Below are 24,391 nucleotides of genomic sequence, written 5' to 3'. Positions count from 1 at the left end.
TTCAAGGGGAAAGGGATGCTTCCGTGCCTGACAGTTTAATCCTGGTTTGATTTACACACGAACTTCTAAGAAGCCCTCGTGTCCCAGGACTATTCATCATGACAGGAGTATCTTGGCTGTCGGGACTTAAGATTAATTGCTTGGATGTGGAAAAACCCCTTTGCTGACTCCAAGGGAAAAGGTTTTCCCTTGAAAACGAACAAGAACAGACAAAGGGGGTAGAGAGAGAAGCGAGGAGGGACCCTGCTCACTTGGCCCTGCTCAAGCCGGGCTGGCGGAGGGGGAGACCTTGAGCCCTTTCAAGATGAGCGTCACCAGCATTCCCATTAGGTGCCATCCTCTTCATCCCATTAGGAAATACGTGAGGTGCACATCTGGCGCAGGGCCACGCGCTCCATAAACACCTTCCATCCCCTTAATCTGTGCTTTTAGCAATTTCATCTCGTGTTAGAGAGGGCAGGGCCACCTAGCTCAGCGCAGCTTTGGAAGCGTGGCAGGTGCCGCCTAAGTAACAGCAGCTGGCGCCCCCCCCCCCCAAGAGGAAAACCTTGGGGCTACAACGCAGGGCTCACCCCGGAGCACTCATCAGTCCCACCTCTTGGTTTTCTACCTGGCTGTTCCAAATCTGCACTGCCCAAGTCAAAGCTCACCCGCCGCACCCCCCTGAAGGTGCCACTGATACCACCTTCTAGGTACCAACTGCAAAAAAGCCAGCAGCTTGTTTCACTCTATTACAGGATCCCCCACACCTACCGAAGTTTTAAACCCAAAACAAAAAATCCAAATCAACAATGAGATTCCCAAAGTCCAGCGAACGGAGTGGGAACGCCCCACTGCCTTGGCCCAAGCCATGGATCGGCTGCACCAGAGAGCAGAGTCGACACGCGCCTCGAGAAAGAAAGAACGTGGAGTTCGGTCCTTCTTCTGGGACAGTGATGGTAGAATACACGTAACACAGAACCATGCAAAATGTACGTTGATGTTTACCAGATTAACTAATTTTAAGAGTAAAGGTTGGTAATGTTAAGTACCTTCACATTACTGTCCTCACCTCCAGAATATGAGTGAAGTCATAGAGTATTTACCCTTTTGTGACTGGCCTATTTTACTTGGCGGAATGTCCTCCAGGTCCCCCCATGTTGCAGCATGTGCCAGAAATTCCTTCCTTCTCAAGGCTGAATAATACTCCCCTGTGTGCACACACACCACGTTTTGCTGGCCCACTCACCCACTGCCAGGCACGGGGGTGCTCCCACCGTTCCTGGCCTTTGTGAATGATGCCGTTGTGAATGCAGGTGGTGTCCCTTCCTTTTTAAAAGGCAAAGATGATTTCTGAAGTCAGGCTGCTAACTACCAGACTAAAAGTTAGATTTTCCTGAGCACACCATATCCCTTTTTCTTGGTTGGGTTTTTTTTTTCTGGTCTACTTGGGAGTTTAAAGTCGAGTCACCCCTCAAACTTTCCAGACTCTTTCCCACCCCATCTGAACATGGACTTGGATTTCAAAACTGTATCGTGAATTCCACCTCCCAAATGCATCTGGCCACTCCCACGCCTCTGGGGCCACCACGGCAGCCGTGCCCAGTTGACCCTGCTCCTGCCGACTGGGCCATCTCCGGGGGCTCAAGCTGTCCTTTTCGGAGACTGTGCCCAGAGGCGTTCAGACAGACCCAGGAATGTAAAGGACCTGGGAACTCTGCACTGGACCGCCCCCCTCCCTACCATGTGCAGCGCCCCTAGCAAAGTCCAGCCCAGTAAATTCTGAGGTGGGGGTGGTTAGGGACACAGAACATGGAAAACCTGACTTGACCTCCCAGGGCAGGGAAGAGACCTCAGGCAGAACCAAAGGAGAGTCCTTTCAGAGGGATAAAAGGAGGAAGAAGGCTTTACCAGTCACACTCCCAATTACTTTGTTTAAAAGGGACCAGATTAAAAGGCCCGTCAAAGTGGCTTTGCCGTTAGCAATGGATGTGTCCCACCTTTTGAACCCCAGGGTCAGTCCAGAGTTTCCATCCAGGGGGCGCGTTAAAGTAGGACCGTCGGAGAGGGCAGCCCATCATCGATCGCACTGATTACCCTGGAGGCTTCTCAGCAACCGGGCTGGGGGAGGGGGCGCTGGGCCAGCTGCACTGCTTCCTTCGGGTACAGTGCATGGGACCACAGCACGGGAATCCAAGCGAGTATTATTAGGGTGGTCCTTCAGCTGGCAGTTACTGGGCTCCCAGACCCCAGGGGACGGGGAGGAAGGTTACAGGTTGCCCACCAGAATTCTGCCCAGACAGCAGCCTGCAAACTGGCGGGGGACCCAGAGAAGGCAGGTGACAGGCGAAAGGTGTGATGATGATGTTCAGAGCGTCTGCAGGGGCTTCACTGGGCAGACGACGGGAAGGTGCTGCACGCAGGATAAACTGCCCAGCAAGACGCGTGAGCGCAGAGGGAGGGAGTGCAGACAGCACTATCGCTGGTGCGGCTCCCCAGCCTCCAGCTCCGCTGAAAGTCAGAGGAGCTGTTTTGGATTAAGAGCCCCAGACGGCCGAAGACGAGCCTGGAGTGCTCGCTGGGACACCACCAGCTCGCCTTTCTTCGAGCATCTCAGAAAGAGGCGACCTAGTCCATTTCCAGCGGGCACATCCAAGTTTGTAAGCTTTACTCTATCAAACCTAAAAAGTCACAGATTCTCACCCCAACAAGGCAGGGTCTGGGAGCTGGTGTGGGGGCGGGGCGTGGAGGTTAGAAGACCAACTTAGAACGAAAAGTATCCCATCAGCTTCACAGCGCCCCACCTTAAGCAGCTACAATTCCACAATTTAAAGGGAAATAGTCTGTTGTGGCCGGCTACCGGAACAGGAGGATGAGCCTGTTAATTTAGTTGCTGCGGGTGGGAAAGGAGGTATTTATTTTCAAAGTTTTAAAGTCATTAAGGCTAAACAGTTAGAAAGCTCAAGGGAGCCAAGCTGGCTAGACAAAGTGGAAAACAATCAATTTCGTTTCCACCCCCCAGGGACGGAGCCTCCCGGCACCTGACATATGGGATTTCCATCAACAAAGCCGACACCACGTGAGCAGCCTGCAGGTTGGTGCCCAAGCCGCAGGGGACCCACTAGGAGTGGGATTCAAAGGTTCCAGCCCCCCCTCCCCGACACTGCATCTCATCATCCTGGTTCGCCCCCACTCTGAACCCTAGAACTCTCAGGTCCTGGGTACCTGATATGTGTCAGGCACCCAAGGGACACAGGATGAATAAAGCAGGGCCGTGGCCTCCAATTATTGGACAGTGTGGAAAGGGGCACCAGGTCAGGGGCCCACACAGAGTCATTTTAGCCCCGAGACAGGACCCGGGCCCAGGGCCTAGGCAAGCCCGTATTTTCTGAAAGGAAGCCCTGAGCCTCTGAACTGCGCATTCCAGGGAGTCTCGGCTTCTGCTGCTCCGTATCAGTCACTAACACACACTGACAGCGGCCATGGTGCCACACGGGTTTGGTGAGAGAGGAACGGAGACAAAGATGCCTGCTTTCAACAAGTTGCACTGCTGGTGGCAGAAAAAAATCTGAGACTTCCAAGAGATAACGTGCCTGAGACACTCAGTCCACTGTAAGCACATAGTAAGCTGAAATCAAAAGGCTCCTCATACAGGAGAAACCCATGTAGGGCGGAAGTCCAGCACACACGTGCACATGTACTGGACTAATCTGGAAACTCACTGAACAACGAACGAAGCATGGCCCAGACAGGCGGGTCTGCCACCTCCTCTGCTGGACGGAGGGGCAGGGTGGCACCTGAGCCTCTGTGCCTCACCATCCAGAGGTTCTGCTGAAGGGCCTGGGGTCAACACGCCCCACATTCCTCGACAGGCACTACTGAGTGGAGGCAAGTTACCCGAGGCCACAATCTGAGCGGAGAGCTCAAAGGAACCCACACCTGCACCTCTGCAGACAGTCGGGCCTGCTGCTGCTTTGCTCACTCTGTCTGCGCGTGGTTTTGTGCCTCCCGTCTGCCAAGACCTCCACGACACAAGAGACCTGGCCCCTCCATCGGCAGAATCCAGACTCAGCAGAGTCCCCCCTGCACGGTCAGCCTGGGAGTGTGAGCTGTGCTTATCAGGGCCGACTCAGAAAACCTTACAATCTGTATGATGAGGTTCAATGACGCAACGTTTGTCACCTTGCGAGTAACAGTGACAGACAAGTTTTAGACCGCTGGGAGCATTAAATGACCCCACTGGACAAGGTAGCGGAGGGAGCTCGCCCTTATTTCTGCCCTCCCACCTCCCGTCGTGTTCTCCCTGCTCTGGCTTCACTTCCTGGCCTGCTGGAGAAGCTTCCCCAAAGAGCCACCTCATCCACTCCCCGGGGGCAGGGGCTGAGCTCCCACCCCCCAGCTGAAAAAGCAAACCTGACTACTCCCTCAGGAGCTGGGGTGGCAGCTGAAGTCCCCCAGGTTGTGCTGGGCCCCGTCTCCTCCCATGGAGAGTAGAGTATGTATGTGGCCTTAAATTTGGAACACCACCCCTCCCTCTCCACTTACCCTGCTGAAGCCCAATCCCAAGCCAACAGAACCCCTCCAGCAGCACACGGGGGCAGCCTCATGCCCTGCTGAAGCCTCCACCTCCCCTCAAAACATCCCCAACAAACTCAGAGCCGAGATACAGGGTGCAGCCTCTCCAACACCCCCGCAGTCCTGGCCAACCCCGCCAACCGAAGACAAGGACCTCCTCCCCTTCATTACCTCGTCTTTCTCCTCATTACTAAAAAAACAGGACTGAAATTACACCGTAAAGGATTGCATTCCTGAATGCCACAACGAAGCAGCAGAAAGATGCTGCCCTTCCAAAAAGAGCGGCTGAGTAACAAAAACTGTTACTAGCCCTGGACGGGAGCCACACGGCCCCACGCAGCCGGCTGCACAGAGGCGCAGAGCCTGCCCGGGCAGGCTCCCCAGATCTCCCTCTGACAAACCAGTCAGAACATCAGACAAGCTGATCTTGGCTCTTAACATCAGAACCCAAAGCAAAGGAGAGACTGATTTTTTTTTTCTTTTTTAAAAAGTCGAGAAATCCGTTTCCCTCCTTTTGGTCCCAAATGGAACTGGCACTTCTTACTGGTCCCTACCTCCCCGGTGCTCAGGACACTATCCCAGGTCATGCTTCCCACTTCACCCAGCGACGGTGCATGGGTCTCACAGACCTAGCCACTCACAGCTCTGAACACACGGTGCACGAGACTGAACTGAAACCGAGGCCAGTGAGCGCCACCAAAGAACCGCACAGCGCTCTCAGTCACGGCCTCAGTGACGCTCTGCTGGAAGCGTCTGCTCAGACCTCAGGCCCGAAGGGGGGTGGGGTGACAGCCCACCTCCCCAGCCCCCACACAGCTTGGTTGCTCTCTTCTGTGAAGGGCTCAACAGCACATGTTTTTAAATGAGTGGCAGCAGATGAAGAGAAACCCTGAGCGAAAGGTAAATGCATGGTGAGAGGACATGGACCAGAAGCACGAGAAAGTCCAGATCGTCAACGTCAAGTTCTGAGAGGGTCTCTGGGCCGATCGTGCACTGGGCACTTGGGTTCAGTTTGTGCAGAACTGACCAAAGGAAGGCAGCAGCCCACTGGGACCCTGGGGACATCCTCGGCACCTGGGAGCAAAAGGTAAGCCTCTGGAGCTGCTGCTTCTCTGTTAAGACAAAGGAGAGAGCCCTGGCCAGGTGGCTCAGTTAGTTAGAGCGCTGTCCCGTGCATCAAAAGGTTGTGGGTTCAATCCCCAGTCAGGGCACATACCTAGGTTGTGGGTTTGATACCTCATCGGGGTATATACAAGGGGCAACCAATCCATGTTTCTCCCTCTTTTTCTCTCCTCCACCCCTCCCTCTCTCAAATCAATGAACATATCCTTGGGCGAGGATTAAAATAATAATAATAACTAACAGTTTTTAAAAAGACCAAGAGAGATGCAGCTCAGGAACAATGGAAACCCCCAGCAATTGAAGGTCTGGACTCCAGGCCAGGAGACGATCTCTCTTTCTCTCCTGGCGTCAGGCCCTCCTGGCCTGGCTGAACTCCAGCTCTGCTAATTGCATCAGGCCCACCTTTCACCCCTTCCCAGTCCCTGCAATTAGCCCTGATTCTCTGCTTCCTGCTTCTGGGGTGGGGGTGCGGGGTGCAGTCTGTTGCCAGCTGCTCCCTGAGTCCCACCCACAGCCCAACCCCGGAAGGGCTGGTTTCAGAGGCGCCTGAAGCAATCCAGTCCCTTCCTCTGGGGCTCGGCTGGTGTGAAATCAGGCGAACCAGGGGGAGCCCCGGCAGGAGCCCCTCCAGAAGCAGCCCTCCCAGCCTGGCCCACCACACGAGGCTCCTGGCTCAGGACCCACCCTGCCGGCTGTCAGCTGTCGGCTGTCATTCGGTCCCTGCCAACTTTCACAGAGCAGCAGCAAGCCCCCTCCCCACACGAGGGATTGTACAGAGCTCGGTTTTTAGAAATGTGCAGCTCTCCGGGGATGTCTCCCTCTCTCACTCCATGGAACGTGGGGGTGGCAGTTTCATCCCCCCAACAAGGAGGCCAGGGGGCTCCTAGCCTGACCCCCAATGGGCACGCAGTCCTTTTCTCGCAGCCTTCTGACTGGGGCACAGAGCTGGGTCCAGAGTACCCGGCTACCATTCAGTGGTGCCCAAACAGCCCTTCTTATGAAAACAAAAAGGACACCAAGCCGAGTGGCAGTCTCATGTCTTGCAGGAGCAAACCTGCCTCTGGGAAGGTCTGGGTCCACGGAGTGTGTCTGTCACCAAGGGTCCTTGGCCCTGTCTGCTCCCTCTCTGACCAGCCTCCTCCCTGGACTCCCTTCCAAGGCACCAGGAGCAAACAGCTCCCATTTGGTATGAAAAAGAACTCAGGTGCTTTTGTAAGCTGTTCCTTGTAACAGTTCTCCAAGGACTCCAAGGTCTTCAGGTTGAAGTTCAAATTCGTGAGCATGACATCCGCCCCCTGGAACTGTGCCACCTGCCGGCCTCACCCATCGTCACTGCCCACAGCCACTTGGAAGTGACCTAGTTAGTCCTTAGGCTGCTTCACGTCTCCATGGCATGCAGGTGAAGTTGCTCTCCCAGGACACCCCAGACACCCCACTTTCTGCCACTCTAGCTCCTTGACAGTCCTTCAAGATGCAGGTCATGGGTCACCCTGCTGAGAAAGCCCTCCCTGGGCTTCGCCCCCTCCGAAGCTCCTGTGTCCTGTGACGCCCCATGTCCTGTGCACACACAGGGGTTAGAGTGGTCACTTTACCTGGCCTCTCCCACCGCACCAGACATGAGCATCTCGGGTAGGAAAATGAGATTAAGAACAAGAGACAGAAAGAAGAAGATGGGACCCCCGGGGAGCCGCACCCACCTCTGAGGCCTGGCGCGTCCTCTCCTACATTTCATCACCACAGGAAAGGCGGGAGGAAGGAAGGAGGGGTCCTCTCATCTCCCCCACCCTCCTCAGGCTCACTTCCCAACACAGTCTGGAAGGTTCTCTCTGGAATTTTAGACTGAAAGCCTTCACAGGGAAGCCGGTAAGGTCCTGGGGTCCAAAGCAGACAAGCACTCCCCCTACTGAGATGGGGATGGGGCACAGGGGCTTGCCTCTCTGACAGAGGGGTCCTGGGCCCCCCAGCTCAGCGCCCCCTCTCCCCAGGCCCCAGTCACCCCTGGCTTTCCTGCTGGAGACTCCAAACCAGCATCTCACGATTCTCCACCCCAAGGACACCTGCCCAGATGCACAGTAAAAATGATCTCAGACTGTCATCCACACAGCAGCATCAGCCATCAACAGGGACCGTTGCATCAACACGGCCACGCACGCTGGCGAAGGGAAAACGAAAGGCCTGAAAGACAGACAACCTGGGCAGCAAGCAGTGGAAGCCCCCCAAGTATTCATGCCCTTTGGCCCAGAATTCTGTGCTAGGAATGCCTCCCAAGTAAGTAAGGCAAGTTGTTGAAAAATGGAGGTACCAAGTACGTTCACGGCAGTATTGGTTCTAATTCTGAGACAGAAATAACAGCATCAATGACTGTGGTACAGCCACATGGTGAAATGCCACGCACACACCAAAATCCTTGTAATGGAAGTTGACTTAGTGTCACAGGGAAACGCTCACCACACAGTCAGTGGAGAGAAAGGTCACAGATAATCTAGTAGGAAGGACATCCATGCCTTAAACCACACACACACACACACACACACACACGCACACTTGGTCGCATGTGCAACCAAGAAGTCAGAACGCATACATAGCAGGATGTCGACAAGGGTATCACCCCTAGGGTGTGAGAGAATGAATGGATTCAATTTTCTCCCTATTTTCCAATCTGCCATCAGAAAATATGTTTGTAATCAAACACCTTTTTTATCCCCCCAGCCCCCACCTTCTCCCACCTTCTCCCTTGGCTCCTTCCCCTCTGTCTTGGCTACTCTGCTTCAGAATGCGGAGAGGAGCTCCAAAACCCAGTCTACCCGTCTCAGAGCCCTGCACTCTGACCCTTAACGTCAGAGGTGGAGCAAGTAGTATCCCGCGCCCCCCCCCCCCCATGTCAACACAGCGCACCTTATCCCTAAAGCAGACTTCCGTGGAACCTGCAGATGCGGTATGAGCGGGGTGTGCACTCCCGGGAGCACCGCCCCGCCCATCAGAGTAGGCCACGCCCACCAAGGAGACTTCACTTTAAGGAAACCCGCCAGACCACACGGCTGGGGCAGAGCTACGTGCGTTTACTACTGTGTTCCCAACCAGCAACGTCGAATGCACGTTTCCTACCATTCTTACTTTCAAACAAAAGTCCTTCGTTTTCCAAACCGAGCTTGCATGGTTCTCAAGAGAATGCTCATGTTCAGTAGTTGGCCCCTGCTTATCTAGCTCAACAGCCAGGCAGAGCTGACGGGTCTCAAAAGCAAGCCTGAGTGGGGCAAAGGTCCAAGCAGTGCTATACAAGTTTTATCTGAAGATACCACACAGCCCTGGCTGCTGTGGCTCAGCTGGTTGGAGCATCATCTTGTAACCCAAAGGCCGTGGGTTTGATCCCCGGTCTGAGTGCGCACGGAAGGCAACCAGTTGTGCTTCCTTCTTGTATCAACATTTCTCTCCTTTTCTCTCTCTCTGAAGGCATTTTTTCTCTCCGAAAAAAATGTCCTTGGGTGAGAGTTTAAAAAGAGAAAAAGATCCCACACAAAGCAGTGTTGTGTGTGTGTGTGTCCATATACACAGACACACACCCCACACCCACATGGCAAGAGTATGAAAATGTGAACTGGATACCTGGCAAGATAACAAGAGGGGTTATCTGGAGGGAGGGAGGGATACCCCGACTCAGTAGAGGTCTACTGGGGACCTGTATCAGGAAAACTTTACTTCTTAAAAAACCGGTCAGAAACAAGTATGAAAAATATCCATGAGTCATATTCATTTGAATAAGATACACAGGTGTTCATTATAACCACTGGCGCTGTTTTATTTTTAGTTTTTTGAAACAATGAAGGAAAATGAGATTACCGAAGATAAGGCAACTCCACATTTTTTCTTCCGCTGTTTCTTTTGAGATTTAAAAGACAACTCCACATTTTTTCTTCCGCTGTTTCTTTTGGTCTGCTAAGCCTTCTAACCATGGTGAGAGACCGGAAGTTGGAAGAGCCAAGTTCAAGAACTCATAATCCAAAACTTCCTCGGGGTGATCCTAAGTCTCAATCTTGGTCGTCTTGNCTCCCCCAGCTCTCCTGGACCAGACCCCAGAGGGCTGGGGCGGGGGGGCGGCATCCTCTTCTGACAGATGAGAACCCAGAGGCCCAGAGAAGGAACACCCTATCCCAGGGCGTGGTCAGTGAGGGGAGGAGCTTGAGGGAACTCTGCGGGTTTCCCATTTCAGAGTCAGTCCTGCAGGCGGGTCTATGCTTCCATCTAAGGGTCCTAAGTTCAGGATTGACGCCCCATAGAGGTGTGCATCTCCATCAATAGATGTGGGGTTCATCCAGGCTGCAGTCCCAAGTACCTCCCACCAGCACGAAGCCAGAGAGACCTCGGCAACGCCATGTGACCAGCAGGTCTGAACTGTCCGGAGAAGAGGCAAGACCGAAGGTGTCCAGGCAGAGAATGGCAGAGGGACACCACTGGGTGCCATCCCACCCCAGCCCCGAAGAATAAAGTCCTGTCAGCTGCATGCTGCATTTTCTGCGCTGGTGGCCTTATTTTCCAACAGGCTCCACGATCAAATGAACTTGTGTTTCACGTAAGGACTCCAGACATTGACGCAAACCACTGTATGTATATCTCCAAAATTTAATTTAAAAAAAGAGACTCAGATAAAAAAAAAAAAAGCCCTTGGCCGCTGAGCCAGTGAAACAGGCCTTGTGTGGCCCTGAGCGCAAGGCCAACGGCCAGGCAGCCTGCGGCCATGCTCCATCCAGGCTCGTCTTTCTTCCAGGCCGCTGCCCAGTTGGGGGGGTGTGTACCGGAGCTGGTACCCCTGATGCCCTCCCCGGCCACTCCCCTCAGTGATCCCGGTGGTTACCTTCTCATCACTGTACGTTCTCCTCCTAGGGTGGCCAGGGCCCAGCTTTCCTGCCCCAGGGAGGATGAACTGTGTGTCCGTCGTATGTGATGGAGAGGAGGCACCCAGTGGACCTGGCCAATGGTGCCCCTGCTAGACATCACTAGGAGTGCTCTGTACTCAGTGGCTCCCACGTGCGCGTGCCTCAGAACCCCCCGGAGGGCCTGTGACAAAAGACTGCAGCTCCCGCTGTGCTGCCGTGCCTCTGTGGGCCGGGGGTCTTCCTGCAAACTGAAAAGTTGTAGGTTCGATTCCGGGTCAGGGCACGTTTGGAAGGCAACTGATTGGTGTTTCTCTCTCACATCGATGTTTCTCTTTCTTTCTCCATCCCTTCCCCCGTCTCTCTCTTAAAACAAACAAAAAAATATTGCAGGGCCTCCACAGCAGGTCTTAGGAGGGCTTGTTAGAAATGCAGATTGTTGGATGCATTTTTATCAAGTTCCCAGACGATGCCGCTCCTGCTGGTCTGGGCGCCCCACTCTGAGGACCACCACGGCAGCTGGCTGGTTCCGGGGGACACAGGAAGGATGTAAGACTCAAAACAGCTGGCGAACTTCTGAAAATACAGGCTCCTGGCCCCGACCCCAGAAGGGTCCAAGCAGCAGGTCAGGAGGAGGCCTGGAGCCCTGGCTGAGACACCCGCGGTCAGCCTGGACCTGGCCGGGCTGCTCCTCGCCCACCATCTGTCCTCTGAAAAAGGTCAAGGACAGAGTCTCCACAAGTGTTCAGAGGCCACACAGGAGCTTCCTTATAAAACAAGCCCATGCTGTTTGAGAGGCCCCTGGCCTTCCTCACTGTCCCTGCCCTGAGATGCCTCAGAAAAGGGCGGGGGGGGGAGGGGCGGGGAAGAACCACTGCTTAGCAACCAAGGCCCAGGGCTGGACTCCGTGACTCTGACGAGGCTAACTGAACAGGCATGGGCAGAAAAGAGTCCCGCTCTCCTTGGAGGTGACCTCTCACCCTCCCTGGTCCACAGTAAGGAGTGATGTTTGTCCCGCTTCGTCCAACACAACAAGGGGATGCTGGGCAGTACTTTTTCTGCAAAACTTTCCTGCCTGTTGCTTTACAATAAGAAGCCAATTATGTTTATGCTATAACGTCAGGTGGGAGGGGAAAAAAAGGCAGGATGTGCAATTGTATACAAGGCACGACCTCAGCTGCCGAAACAAAAACTATTCATGCGGCCCCGGGAGGAAACCCGCAAGCTGCTCCCAGGGATTGTGAGTGGTGGGATAGGGCCGGTTCCTTTTTCTTGCTACTTGTTTGTTTTCCAAGCTGTTTAGAAAAAGCGCACGTTACCTGTAGGACCAGGACTAAACTTTATTTTACAATAAATCGGAAGGAAAAAACACACAGTACAACCCTGCCCACACCTAACCTGTGCCAACCCAAGAGGCCTTCCCCGAGGGGGCAGGACGGGGGGGCCGGGTGGCTCTGCGGCTGCCAGCACGTCCTTCAGCAAACATGGGCTCTGGGCTCTAGCACGCAGGCTGTGTGCACACCAGCCCTGCCCTCAAAGAGCAGGCAGTGCAGAAGCTGTGCTAGGCCACAGGGTCCTCCTTTCTACCTGTCATTTATTCTGGGCCCTGGGCATGGACTGACCATCTCTTCCTTCCTAGAATGGTTCCCGTGTTCTGGAGCTCTACACAGTGCCCCGAGAGCAACCAGCTGCCTGAAACTTGACCCTGGCCCCAGCAGTGCCACGGCCTGGGCCTGGAAGGGGATCACTTCCATGTGCACCCCACCTGACCACTGAGACCAGAGGGCAGCATCTTGACAGCCAAACAGCCTGCACCAGCGTCTGAAACCTCAGCACCCCTGGGGGCCATCCTCTCGGCCATATGGGAGCGGTTACTGCTGCCCAGCCACACCTGAGGTGGGAGGCCCACCTGTCAAGAGTCCCACGTTGACATTCTCCCTGGTTCCAATTCACCTAAAACTCAGCAAGTGCTGGCTGGGACACATGGATGACAGAACTATCTCATGCCTCCAAAACGTCCTCCTTTTCAATATCCTTTCCCCTTGTCTCCTTCCCATAACCTTCCAAACTTGGAAGCTCAGTTGCCTTCCGTAACTCCACTCAGGTGTCACTTCCCCCAAGAAGCCTTCCCCAACTCCCCACCTGTCCGCCACACAGGCTGAGTTAGGGGCTCATCTCTTGAAATGTTAGCACCAGACACTTCCCCAGGCCCTGAGCACAATCATCCAAAGCACCTGCTTACTGCCAATGGTGCCTGCCAACAGGAATCAAGCCCCAGGTACCTGCTGAGCCAACAGCCCCCTACACACCCAGACCGAAGTTCAATGCCATTACCCCTGCCTTTGCCCAGCGCCCCCTGCCCAGGGCATCACAAGGGCAGCACTAGCTGAAACCCGCCAGGCTGTAGCATGCCTGACCCTGAGTGTGGCTCCCCTCAGACAGACACGAAGCCACTGCAGCCCCACAGCCTGAGCTCTCCCAGGCCCCAGGCTGACCCCCAGCCTCTCAGCATAGCTGGCATTTCTGACTCCAAGGATGGGGCTGGTCTGAGCCTCGCGGAGGCTGCTCCCAGAGTCAGCGCGCAGTGTTGCCAACAGTCCACGAAACGAGCACAGGCGGCCTGCTGAACTGGCCGCTTGGGCGAGGCACCCAGCACCCCAAGTCCCCTCTCGTGCTCCCAACGCCAACGGGAGGAGGATGGAAACGATTGTCTGGAAAAACCCAGGACCCCATCCGCTCCCTGCCTCCCCCAGCCGTCGCACATTTGTGTGGGGTCAGAAGCACATGCTCTTGCAGCGACCGCAACCCTCCGCATGGGCTGGGCCCTGCGTACAGCCTGGCACCCCAGCACAATGACACTGGTCGGCCCAGCTGACCTCAGAACCAGTGGCCACTGCCCCAGGACAGAGCAGAGATGCTCCTAAACCCTAACCAAGACCAAGTTATAGTCCAAGAAGCCGAGTGCTGAGAGCTGAGTGCTAAGCTTAAGTCTGGCCAAGATCTCAGGGAAACCCTGAGATGCATCTGGAACTTGTCATTGAGTTGTGAGTGGTTCTCCAATCATGTTCCCTGGGGTCACAGGAACATGCAAAAATGCCCTGGAGGGAGAGGAGAGGTCTGGGCAGAGTGCACTAGGGGTCCCCCAACCCCCGAGTCAATCAGAGTCACTGGGCTTCGCCTGAGACCTTAGAAAACCTCCTATGTGGTGGGGTGGGGGTGGGAGTTTCAGTGCTAAGAAACAGTTTGAAAACCAGGGCCCTGCGGGGCAGTTGAAGTCCACACTGCATCAGTGCTGACCACATAAGGATCATAAACATCAAAGATTCTCACCTGGCCTTCCCAAGGCGGGGGTGCACATTTTAACAGCCCTTCCCCATCAGGTCCTCCCACCTACTGCCTATCTGCTAACGAGGTAGGGTGCACACCTGACAAGCAGACGCCACACGGGGAACCCGGTGCTCTGGTCTGCAAGCTGGGGGCTCCTCGATTACCGTCCTGGCCCAACGTGACCCTTCTGCCGTCTCTTATCTCTTTCAACCCCTGGAAGGGCAGCTGCACAAAGACTTGCTGAGCCGTGCTGATAACCCGCCAGGGTGCCCCTCCCGGAGCCCCTTCCAGCCACTCCCTACCACCTGCCTGGTGCTTGGTGCCACCGGAGTGAACCAGGGCTCACTGCCGGGGCCCTAGCCGCACCAGACACGATGCTCTGCACACTGCTCGCACAAGGTGCGCCGGACAAAGCAGAGTAACCTAACATCCGACCCTTCTCACAATGCAGGAAAAAAGATGCAAGTGAAAAAAAAAAAAAATACCATGCTGAGCATCAGCAAGCAGACGCCTAACCGTGGGCACCGCTTCCTCTGGGCTTCCTGTGGGGAAACCGTCTGAGTGACGACATGGCCGCGCCCAACAGAACCCCCACCCCGGGGGGACGAACAGCCAACAGCCCTTACCTGGTAGTACGTCTTAATGCTTCTCACCAAGATGGTCAAGTTCTGAATGCGAAGGTTCACGTCGTTGTTGACGTGCTTGTTGATGCGCTGATTTGTAGGCCTGGGATCTCTATGGGAAGAAGCACGGAGTGAACGTGGCACCTCCAGCACCTGCCGCACCCTCCACCCGGGGGCGTGCAGCCCTCCCCCAGGCCCTGCCACCGCCCAGCCAGGGACCACAGACAAGCCGCACCACCCCCACTCCCACGCCAAGCACCCAGCCCACCTCGGGCCCTTAGTCTATGTCATTTCCATTGCCACTGTTAGGTAGCAGCACCCATAAACCACCGCCGAGTGTCAACAAAGACCCACAAAGTGACATTGTGTAAAAATCGATAACCTGCTCCCAAAGACGGTGCGAGAGTCAAACTTGTTTGAATTTTGACAATCAGCCAAAGCTGATTAGAAGCTGAATAAACCACAACATACGAATTCTCAAGAGAGAAAAAGGGAAAGAATGGTGCATTTTCCGATTTCAATCAACAAAAATCACGAATGCTCCACCTCACGTGGGTTCCCTTCCTCTCTCACTCACACTGGCCTTGGGCTGGGCCTGCCTGAGGTTTCACGTTCCAGGGACACAATTCTACCCCGGAAAGCCGACACCACCGCTCTGCGGCGCTATACCGTGTGCATCGCCGCCTGCGAGAGATGCCAACAGCAGAGACCAAATAATTCACGTGGGAAGCCCCCAAAGCGCCTTTCACATTCTACCCCAGGCGGAAGTCAGGTCTGGTCGTGCTGAAACTAGAAACCTGAATCAAGAGATTGATAACCTCGCTCATCTATGTATGTACAGGACATTTCTCAAAATTCTCAGTGTCCAAAAAGGGTTCCTATCTGAGAATTGCAGACGTGATGGGACGCGTTAGCTGCCACCTCTCTGGCTTTGCCTAACAAAGCCCTTCCCAACGTGTTACTGTCCCAAGACACAGGGAGAGGTGGCTAATTCAAATGAGGGCCATCTTCCCAGTTTCATCTGTCATCCGAGCCCTGTGATAACGGTACAGGGCCTCACGGGAGCGGGTGCGATGGAAGAAGAGCAGCAGGCCTTTCCTCCTGCTGCAGAAACCCCTCCCCCTCGATGATGAAGGGGGGGGGGTTCGGGAGTTATGGAAATCCGTCTCAGTGTCTTTTGGCTCATTTCAAAGTAAGTGATATGAAATTGACAAAAAAACCTACAAGTAGAAATTTCAAATGTCATTGGAAATACAATTTAAACACGCACACACACACACACACACACACGTGCTATGTACAATTCAACAGGACCTAAGCAGCTGACCGGTAGATGAAGGCACTGTGGCCAGGCCTGTGGCAGCCACGCCTGCCAGGCTGGGGACCCCAGCTGAACGGTCAAGGCCAGAATGTCAGACAAAGACCAAGCTGAAATCTCTCCCTGGAGAACGGCGCAGACCATCACGAAGACTCCAGGAAAAGCGGCCCAGACAGGTCAAAACCTCCTGAAGAAAAAATCGGATGCCTTAACTCTTTGGTATGGCCAGACCCTAAAATGGTAGTGGGCAAAGTGAAGAGAGAAGCTGCCGTTTCACCTGCTGAGGCCAAGTTCACAGCAAGGGACTTCGGCACCACCGTTAACCAGAGTGTAAACAAAGCCCAAGTGAAGATTCCAGCGAAGAAAGACAAGGCAGCAGCGGTTCCTCTGCCAAGTACTTGAACGTGACCGAGGGACTGATCCACATGAACTGACCAGTTTCCCCCGAGGTGCGCAACAGCCGGCTACATTAAAGAGGAGTTATGCCAAAGCAGCGGAACTTGCAGTGGAACCAGCCAAGCTGCAGCCTTCTTCGGAGGAACCGATTAAGACAGCCACCAGGCGTGGACACACCACCAAACGTGCCACCGTTCCCCGGATCGAATGTACACTTGCTCATATCATCACAGAGCTGGGTGAGCAAGAGCAAGGAGCATTCTACAGGTTAAAGAAAATACAGGAGACGAAACAGATTCTCAAGGAAACGCTGGGAAGGACTAGGAGCCCCGAGGGCAGTTGGGGAGGTGATGGCCCTGCCTGGTCTGGCTGAGGAGAAGCACGAGTTCTGTCTGAATACTCTTTCCTGTTCCGGTCCTTCCAGAAGCCCCAACACGGCACCACTTTAGTTCAAAAACAAAATAAGTGCAATAAAATCCCAGCACTGAGGAAACACCTGATAGCTGCTCTGTGAGCCCCCACACGGCACAGTGTGCACGCAAAACCCCTTACACATTCCCCTCGATACTCGGCCACGCATTTTATTCACTCCTCCTGCACCCCCTAAAGCAGGCACTCCCTAAAACAGGCACATGGGTGCCCTGGGGAAACCAGAGGACCTCTTTTCAACTGTCACGCAACGACAGTTCTTCCAGACCCCACATAGTAACAGAGTCTGGCCAAGCCAACTGCACGTTACCTGTTTCTCGTGGAGCCATTAGTTACGGAGAAAATAAAGGTTAACAGTTCAGTGGGAATTAATTTAGGAACAGAGGAGGCGTTCAGAATTTAAACTGCAGAGGCACTTTCAGCAACAGAAGTGTGCCCAGCATTACAAAATAATCTACCTTAAAGATGTCATTCTCCCTTGACTGGAGCACATTAAGAGCTAAGAAGCAATTTCATAACGTGACAGATGAGCTTCTTAACCTAACAGAACGTAGAGAACATGCAGGGCTTTTTCTGCTTTGCTACTACTGTGGCCTTAGCTTTCGCTTAAGTCATGTGGGCCCACCCCGGGAGTGCCAGGGGTCTCAGGGCCTCAGCACACACGTGGACCTGCGCTTCACTTAAGTCGCCGCACGGACCCAGGGGCGGGGCCTGGGCTCTGACCACCTCTGCTTCTGCTCTCACCTGTCCTGAAGAGCAACGGCTAACTCAAGTAACACTCCAAAAAGAGCCTCGGCACCTACTACATGAGCAATCAGATAATTATCATGACCGTTAATTAATTAACTAACACTCCCTCCTTTAAGGCTCTCAGAACTTTTTTAAAAAGGTTATTAGGAACCAAACCGAAACAAAAGTCAACTATGGCTAAGGAAGGCGTGTCCCCGCTCTGCCGAGGACTGTGTAACCCCACCTCTGCGTGCTGCAGGAAATAGCACTGGGTCAAGGACTGCTGGTTCCAATCTGAGTCGAATCAAAAGGCGGACACGCTCAAAAGGCCATGCACACTTGCACACGCTTGTGCACACATGCAAACCCGGTCTGGCTTCATTGTAACAACAACGATGAGGGGCATTTGTTGGCACTTTCTACACACAGGATCTTTTCTAACCCTCCCCAAACCTGTAACGTCCCATCCCCTGATCACAGACCAGGAAATGAGAGCATAGAGACTTTAAGGCAACAAACCACCACGTGGCAGAGGGGGGATTAGAACTTGTCTGCCTGAGGCCAGAGCCAAAGCTCTGAGATACTCTTCCTATGAGACAGAGAAAACTGTGTGCAACCCCAATCATACATCTTCTTTTCCCCTGGGTACCAGCAGGTACCCAGAGGCTCTGCACTGACTGACAGAGGGGCTATTCAGCGACTTTCCCATGCACCTCCGTCCACGCCACTCAAAGCCTCACTCTCATTCAGGCATTCGCCTCGATCTGGGCCTCCCCTGAAAGCTGAGCTCACAGGGCTTTCCTGCTTCCAGGCACTGATGTCACCGGGAGGCCAGGGCCAAGAGACTACTACCGCAGCCTTCTTCAGTTGCCAGAGACAATGCCCGGGTGCTGTCACAGGGGCCCCAGCAGCCTCCATATGGCTCTGAAGTGTTAGGTAACACGCCTCTTGTCTGAGCTCCAGCATCCCAGTTAGCATACTGTTCTCCTTTCTCAGGTCCTACCAACCTGGGGAGAATTCGCCAAAACAGGTGAGGGGCACACCATTGCAGCTCCCAGCACGGGAGAGAAAGCAGAAGAACCTTACTACCAGGTAGCTGACGTTTCTCCACTTGGCAGAACTGAAAACAGAGGTCTAGCTTAAGTACAGTGCCAGGTGTGGGGCGAGGACGTGGGTCCCAGTGTCCATTGCTGCCTTAGCTCTCAGTGGGAGGGGGCTAAGGCCAGGACTTACGCAGGACTCCAGAAGACTAAGAACATGGGAGAGCAACTGAAGGAAAAACCCAACTCTTACGGCAGGGGTGTCAAACTCATTTTCACCGGGGGCCACATCAGCCTCATGGTTGCCTTCAAAGGGCCCAATGTGGTTTTAGGACTGTATACCCGTAACGACTCCCTAACAAGTTAAGCGAGAGCTTGGTGCTGCCACGGGGTAGAAGCAAGGTGCCGGGCCAGATAAAACAAGGTGGAGGGCCGGATTTGGCCCACGGGCCTGGGGTTTGCCACCTGGGTCTTACGGGACGCCTCCAGTCCCTTGGGGTTTCAGATGGTGCACACGGAAGTGAGTAACACTGACACCTTTGAAGTACTGGGCACTGTGCTAAATGCTAACACATCATCTCATGGAAGCCTCACAACCATTGCTTAAGGGAGGTCCTTCACTTCCCACCTGATAGGCCAGGAAACTGAGGTGCTGAGTGACGGCCCAGCCTCAGGCAGCTGCTCCGAGAGATATCTGGAGTGCAGACCCAGGCTGGCTGCCAGCAAGTTGACATTAGGGCTACAAATTTTTTTTTTCTGGTAAATTGAAGGAGTTTTTACGTAGTGTAAAATGCATGTATCTTAAATTACAACTTGATGAGTTTTTAAAAATGAAACATACTCCAGTCAATATATAGAAAACTTCTCCTCCTCCCAAAGTCCTCCTATACTCCTTTTCCAGTCAGTCCCCTCCCTGCTTCCACAGGCAACCACTGTTCTTTCTAGCACCTGGAGCAGGGTCATTCTGATCACCCAATCAGTAAACTAGGTGCTGCCGGTGCCACGCCTTCCTTGATTCCCTCATTCTGGAAAGCCACCCAAGCATCCGTTTTCTCTGCCTGATCTGGTTGGAAGGACCCAGAAACACTGCTTGAGGCCCTAAGACCTGCAAACTAACTAGTCAGCTCCCACGTCTAAACTGACACCTGGGCAAATCACAGAGGAGAAAATAACATCTGAAATCGCGCAGGGGAGGGAAACTGCCCATCAAACCGATTTCAGCCATGGGCCAAGTGTGAAGATGAGTTGGCATTTTTCAAAGGAACGTCCAACAGGCTTCCCTGATTTACAAGCAAGTGGTAAAGCTTCAGGAATTCCAAAGGTCACTAAAGAAAGAGAAACAGTCCCAGGCCTTTGTTCTCTCTCTGCCTGGGTGTAAAGGCTGAACGAAAAGGCTGGGAATACTGCTGGTTGTTTTTAATTAAACAGTCTTGGGCTTGAGTACAGACAGGTTGGAGTTTTCACTGGTCCCTGCACCAACGGAACACAGTAATTTTCAGGGTCTAACAGAACGGGGGGGGGGGGGGGTGTAATTGTCAGAACTTGATCTGCCACGCGCCAACCCCTGGAAAACTTATTTTCATCAATATTCTCAGGAAAGCACTGCTGAAGCCAACAGATTGGTCATTTAGAATCTAATCAAACACAGGATTGGTAAGATTGGGAGTGGTTTTGAAAAAAAAAACACTACACACACACACACACACACACACGCACACACCAAAAGCATTAGGACTGAAGTGTCTCTCCCACATCATGATACCACGTGACTTATTAAAACAAAAGAAGTGATGTTCTTGGGAAATTTTTAAAAAAGACCTTTTTAGGTAAGTCTAAACCACTCTCCGAATACGCCAAAGCAAACCCCTCCTGCGTGGGCCAGGAGTGAAGCGGGTCCGCATTAGCTACAGGGTGAAGCTGGGGCATGACAACCCGCTTAGCTGCAGGTGAGCCGGGGAGCGTGTGGGGTTGGTCCACGAGAACATCAGGAGGTTTTATTCTCCTTCAGGTGCCTATGAATCACCCGGACACTAAGTTCCAGCACATCCCCTGCAGTTGCTGAGTTAAAAACAGAATGAGGCAGCAGGGGCCGACACCTACACGTAGCAGGCTGTCAATCACACAGGCTCTGCAGAATTCAGCAACAGGAAAGGATGTGGTCACACACACACATGCTAACGATTGTGACTTCCACCAAGACCCTGCCCCCAGTTGCAGTGTCCAAAGCATTCTGACGCCCCATGCCTCTCCCTCCACAGCGGCTTTAAATCCAGGTCACCAGAAGTGACTTAACCAACGGCTCAGGCTAGGGGGACAACGGAACGTGGAAGATAAAATGAAAGGGCAGGCAGAAACACAAGCATCCTGACCCAGAGTGAAACCTTAGTCATACACAGATGCTCCCGACGCACAGCGCCCCCCCCCCCCCCGCACTTCCTGTAACCGGACACTGTCTGTTACAGTCGCTTGCCCCCCAAAAAAGGTTTTTCAATGCTTGAACCACATTAAAAGTACTTGAGTTTGAAGTTAACTACACTATGTACACCAAGAGTTTGACAGTCCTTCCATTCCAAATCTCCTCCATCAAACAAGCTGCCCACTCCCCTGTCCTGGAGTTCTTCACACCCCAACGAACTAACGGCAGCAAAAAGGCACTTGTACCGAGATACCATGGGCCCCACGTGCAAGGATCCCTCCCACTGCTACCCCAGGCTCCATTTCTACAATCTTAAGTTTAACTTCCTGAAGTATCATTTTTGTCTTTCGATCGTCAAGACAACTTACATTTGCAGCATGATCTGGTTCAAAAAGACGCCGTCCACTAAATCCATGTACATAGTCAGGTTGTCTTGGTTGCCACTTCCGAACGGGCCCAAGGTTTTCACCTGCAAGGAGGAAGAAGTGGATAGAAAGGCAGGAAAAGTCACCCCACGCGCAGTCTGAAGCTCTCCAGGGCCAAGGCTGGCGGGGCCATGTGGGCAGACGGGGGTCACCCAACGCCCGCCCAGCTTCAGTGGGCACCAAGCCCACCCTTCTCCAGGGCCTGGCTCCCTGTCCCGCTCTAGGCAACAGACGCGAGACAGCAGGAGGAAAACTTTCTCGCCACTTTTCTCCAGCGCCCCAGAAAGGAGAAAAAAAAATAAAGGAGCTTTTCAATAAATTTCTCACGTCTCAGATTCATTGAAAATCGCTGCGCCCACCCCAGCCTGTACACATTCCCACTCGGAGACCCCCAATCCCCCACCCGTCACCACCATTCACCGGCTGGTTTCAGTTGAAAAACTACACGAGAATATTTGGGGGGAGTGGGTCCTTTCCCCGAGTAGTCAAGTCACAGGGGACATGGTGACCACTCGGACCCTATCCGCTCCTGGACCCGCAGCCCAGCGCCCCGGCGGGAACAGGTGTCCCCACTCTCAGCCCCGGGCCGGGAGCGTCGTGGGATCCTGAACCCAGAGCGCCGGCTCATGGGTAGGTAAAACCTCCGGAGCCAAGGGCACGGACCCGTACCCCGGCCGGAAAAACTTGGTGAACCCCCTAGTCCTGGGACTGCCCGGACCCCGGGCGGGGCGGGTCTGTGGCAACTGCAGGCGGGCGGGAGAGGGGCCGGTGCACCAACAATGAGGCGGGGAGCAAGTCGCACTCACCCAGGTCACCAGCGGGCTCTGCAGAAAGAGCTCCATGAGCTCCGAGACGGTAACGTCCATGCTGAGGCTGCGCCCGCCGGCTCCGCGCCCCGCGGCACAAAGCGGCTCTGGGAGCGAGCGGCGGGCGCGGGGCTACCGCGGCTCGTGCCCGGGAAACAAAGGCGGGGCGCGAGCCCACGTTCCGCGGCTCTGGCGGCCCCGCGCCCCGCCCGGGGCTGAGGGAAGGGGAGGGCCGGCCTCTCGGGGAGGAACAATGCGGGCGCAGGCCCCGCCTCTTGGCAGCCCTAGGCGGCCGCTGCGCCGCCTCCCGGTGCCAGGACCAGGAGTGGGGCTGGATCTGGGAAGAGCCGGGCTGAGTAGGACGCAGGGAAAAGGAGGAGGCCCGCACGTGCGTGAGGGTAGGGGGCTTCCAAGGGGCGGGTCCGGCTGCCCGCACGTGGGTTCGCGGTCGCGCGCTGACGCCGAGCCCAGCCTCCGCGCTCTGGGGGCCCCAGCACGTGGCGCCTTCCTGCGCGCGTGCGTCTTCTGCGAGGCCCGGGTGCAAAGTGCCCACCGGAGCGCGCGCGGGCGCTGCCCCCAGACTGTGTATCTTCGGGTTCGTGCAGGGGGTGGGGCGTCCTCCTTCCAGGTGTCGCCCCGGCCGCCGTAGGCAAGACAAAACGGAGCCCGACCCCGAGACTGCGGGCTCTAGGCAGGTGCAGCCCTTCGGCCGCGAGGGGCCCCGTCCGCTTCAGTGGTGGGAGAGCTAAGCCCGCGCGCCTCAGGTGCCGGGGCGGGTCTCGCAGGCAGGGGCCGCAGGCCCAGAGGACAATGGAGGAAACTTTGGATTGAGTTTAGACCTTAGGCGCGCGCACAGTGTCACTTCCCAGACTGTATACCTTCTAGAAGTTCCTCTAACAAGCCGGTGGTGTGGCCACACTGACCTGGGCTGGGCCCAACTGTGACACCATTCCCCTAACCTCCAACACTACCGCCGCTTTGCCAGAAAGGAGACAAATTCCCGATTCCAACTTGGGGGAAATAGCAGTTTGGTGGCTAGCGACAGGAGAAAGGACAAGAGCCCCAGCTGGGTGGAAAGCAAGCCCTGGGGCCAGATCTCCCTGCTGCAACAACTACACTAGACCCGAGTTCCTGTCCTCTGCCACTTTACCTTGGACTGGTAATAATTACACACTGTCATTCAGTCATTGCTCAAAGCACTTTATACCATATAACTAACTTAATTTTCACGTGTTACCCGTGTGAGCCGAGTGCGGGGTGGACCCGAAGCACCAAGCGTAATGCTCTGCGAGGATACAGTGCGCGCTAAATGGCTTCAGGTTGAGTTAGCCATTTCAAAGTTGGCTCTGTTAAGTGGGGGGGCTGCGCCATCTGCCGGTGAAATGTGGCACTGCGGCCGAGTTTTATCGCACCTGGCCGGGTTGGAGAGGCGGTGAGTGTGGCCCCACAAGCCAAACGGGCAGTTGCGGGCTCCTGAAGAGAAGCGTGGAAGTCAGAGTGACGGGAAGGAAAGTGGGAGACTGCGGAGGAACTAAAACTTCGGGACTCTGTGGTGTTCTTGTGCACCAGAAATTCCATAATTCCTTAATTAATGCCTTAGTTGGCCATATCGGAAAATCCGCTGGAAAATGGGTATAAATTGTATCCGCACCCATCTTTATTTGGAAGGCCCCTGTTCTGTAAAGTAATGGATGACTGTGCAGCCAGAACTTTTTTCACATTGACCCTAATTTGTAGGGGGGGGAAGAGGAGCAGGGGATATTTGAAGTTATTTATTGAATAAGCATGGTCTTTCACCATAATACATAGTATTGCACAAAAGTTTTCTGACAGTCCTTGGTGAGGCAGGGAGGTGACAGTCCCTAGGCCATGGCCAGGTCAGGAATTTGTTCTGGGGTCAGTTTGCTGTGTGTTGGTTCATAACCATTGATATTTCAGCACTTCTTGGCTGGATACCCCCACACCGCACATTCAGGAACCGACTGGGCATCCTTGTTCCTTGGTCACGTGAACTGAACGGTAGTCAGGTTACAGGGTACAAAAGCTTCGAAGAGCTGAATGACCTAGACAAGTTACTTCTTTTTTTAAAAAATCTCATGCAAGGATGTGTTTATTGATTTCTTCTTTTCTTTTCCTTTTTTTTTAGAAAGAGGAAGGGGCAGAGAAATACATCAATCAGTTGCCTCCTATAAGTGCCCTGACCAGGAATTGGACTCACAACCCAGGTATGTGCCCTGATCTGGAATCGAATCTGCAACCTTTTTGGTATACGGGATGATGTTCCAACCACCTGAGCCACTGGCTAGGGCTGGACAAGTTACTTCTTAAAAGTCTCTTC

General features: G+C 54.2%; 1 protein-coding gene and 1 pseudogene across 1 annotated transcript in view; one reads left to right on the top strand and one right to left on the bottom strand.

Moving 5' to 3' along the window:
* CCDC88C (coiled-coil and HOOK domain protein 88C) overlaps positions 1–22,260 on the bottom strand; it is a 109,328-nt gene extending 87,068 nt beyond the window's left edge. Inside the window, exons 1-3 of the mRNA XM_037031126.1 lie at positions 22,054–22,260; positions 21,191–21,291; positions 14,498–14,606 (exon numbers count right to left, since the gene is read on the bottom strand). Of these exons, the coding sequence (XP_036887021.1) occupies positions 14,498–14,606; positions 21,191–21,291; positions 22,054–22,113 (270 nt within the window). The 5' untranslated portion in view covers positions 22,114–22,260. The remainder of the gene's footprint in view (positions 1–14,497; positions 14,607–21,190; positions 21,292–22,053) is intronic.
* Positions 15,904–16,581, top strand: LOC118976677 (V-type proton ATPase subunit D-like; annotated as a pseudogene).
* Positions 22,261–24,391: the final 2,131 nt, after the last annotated feature.

The sequence above is a fragment of the Sturnira hondurensis genome, unplaced genomic scaffold (assembly GCF_014824575.4).
Source record: "Sturnira hondurensis isolate 20B ecotype Veracruz unplaced genomic scaffold, ASM1482457v3 Scaffold0021143, whole genome shotgun sequence".
Taxonomy (NCBI): Eukaryota; Metazoa; Chordata; class Mammalia; order Chiroptera; family Phyllostomidae; genus Sturnira; species Sturnira hondurensis.
Note: the sequence above shows the minus strand (reverse complement) of the source record. Positions and strands in the feature narration are given on the sequence as shown.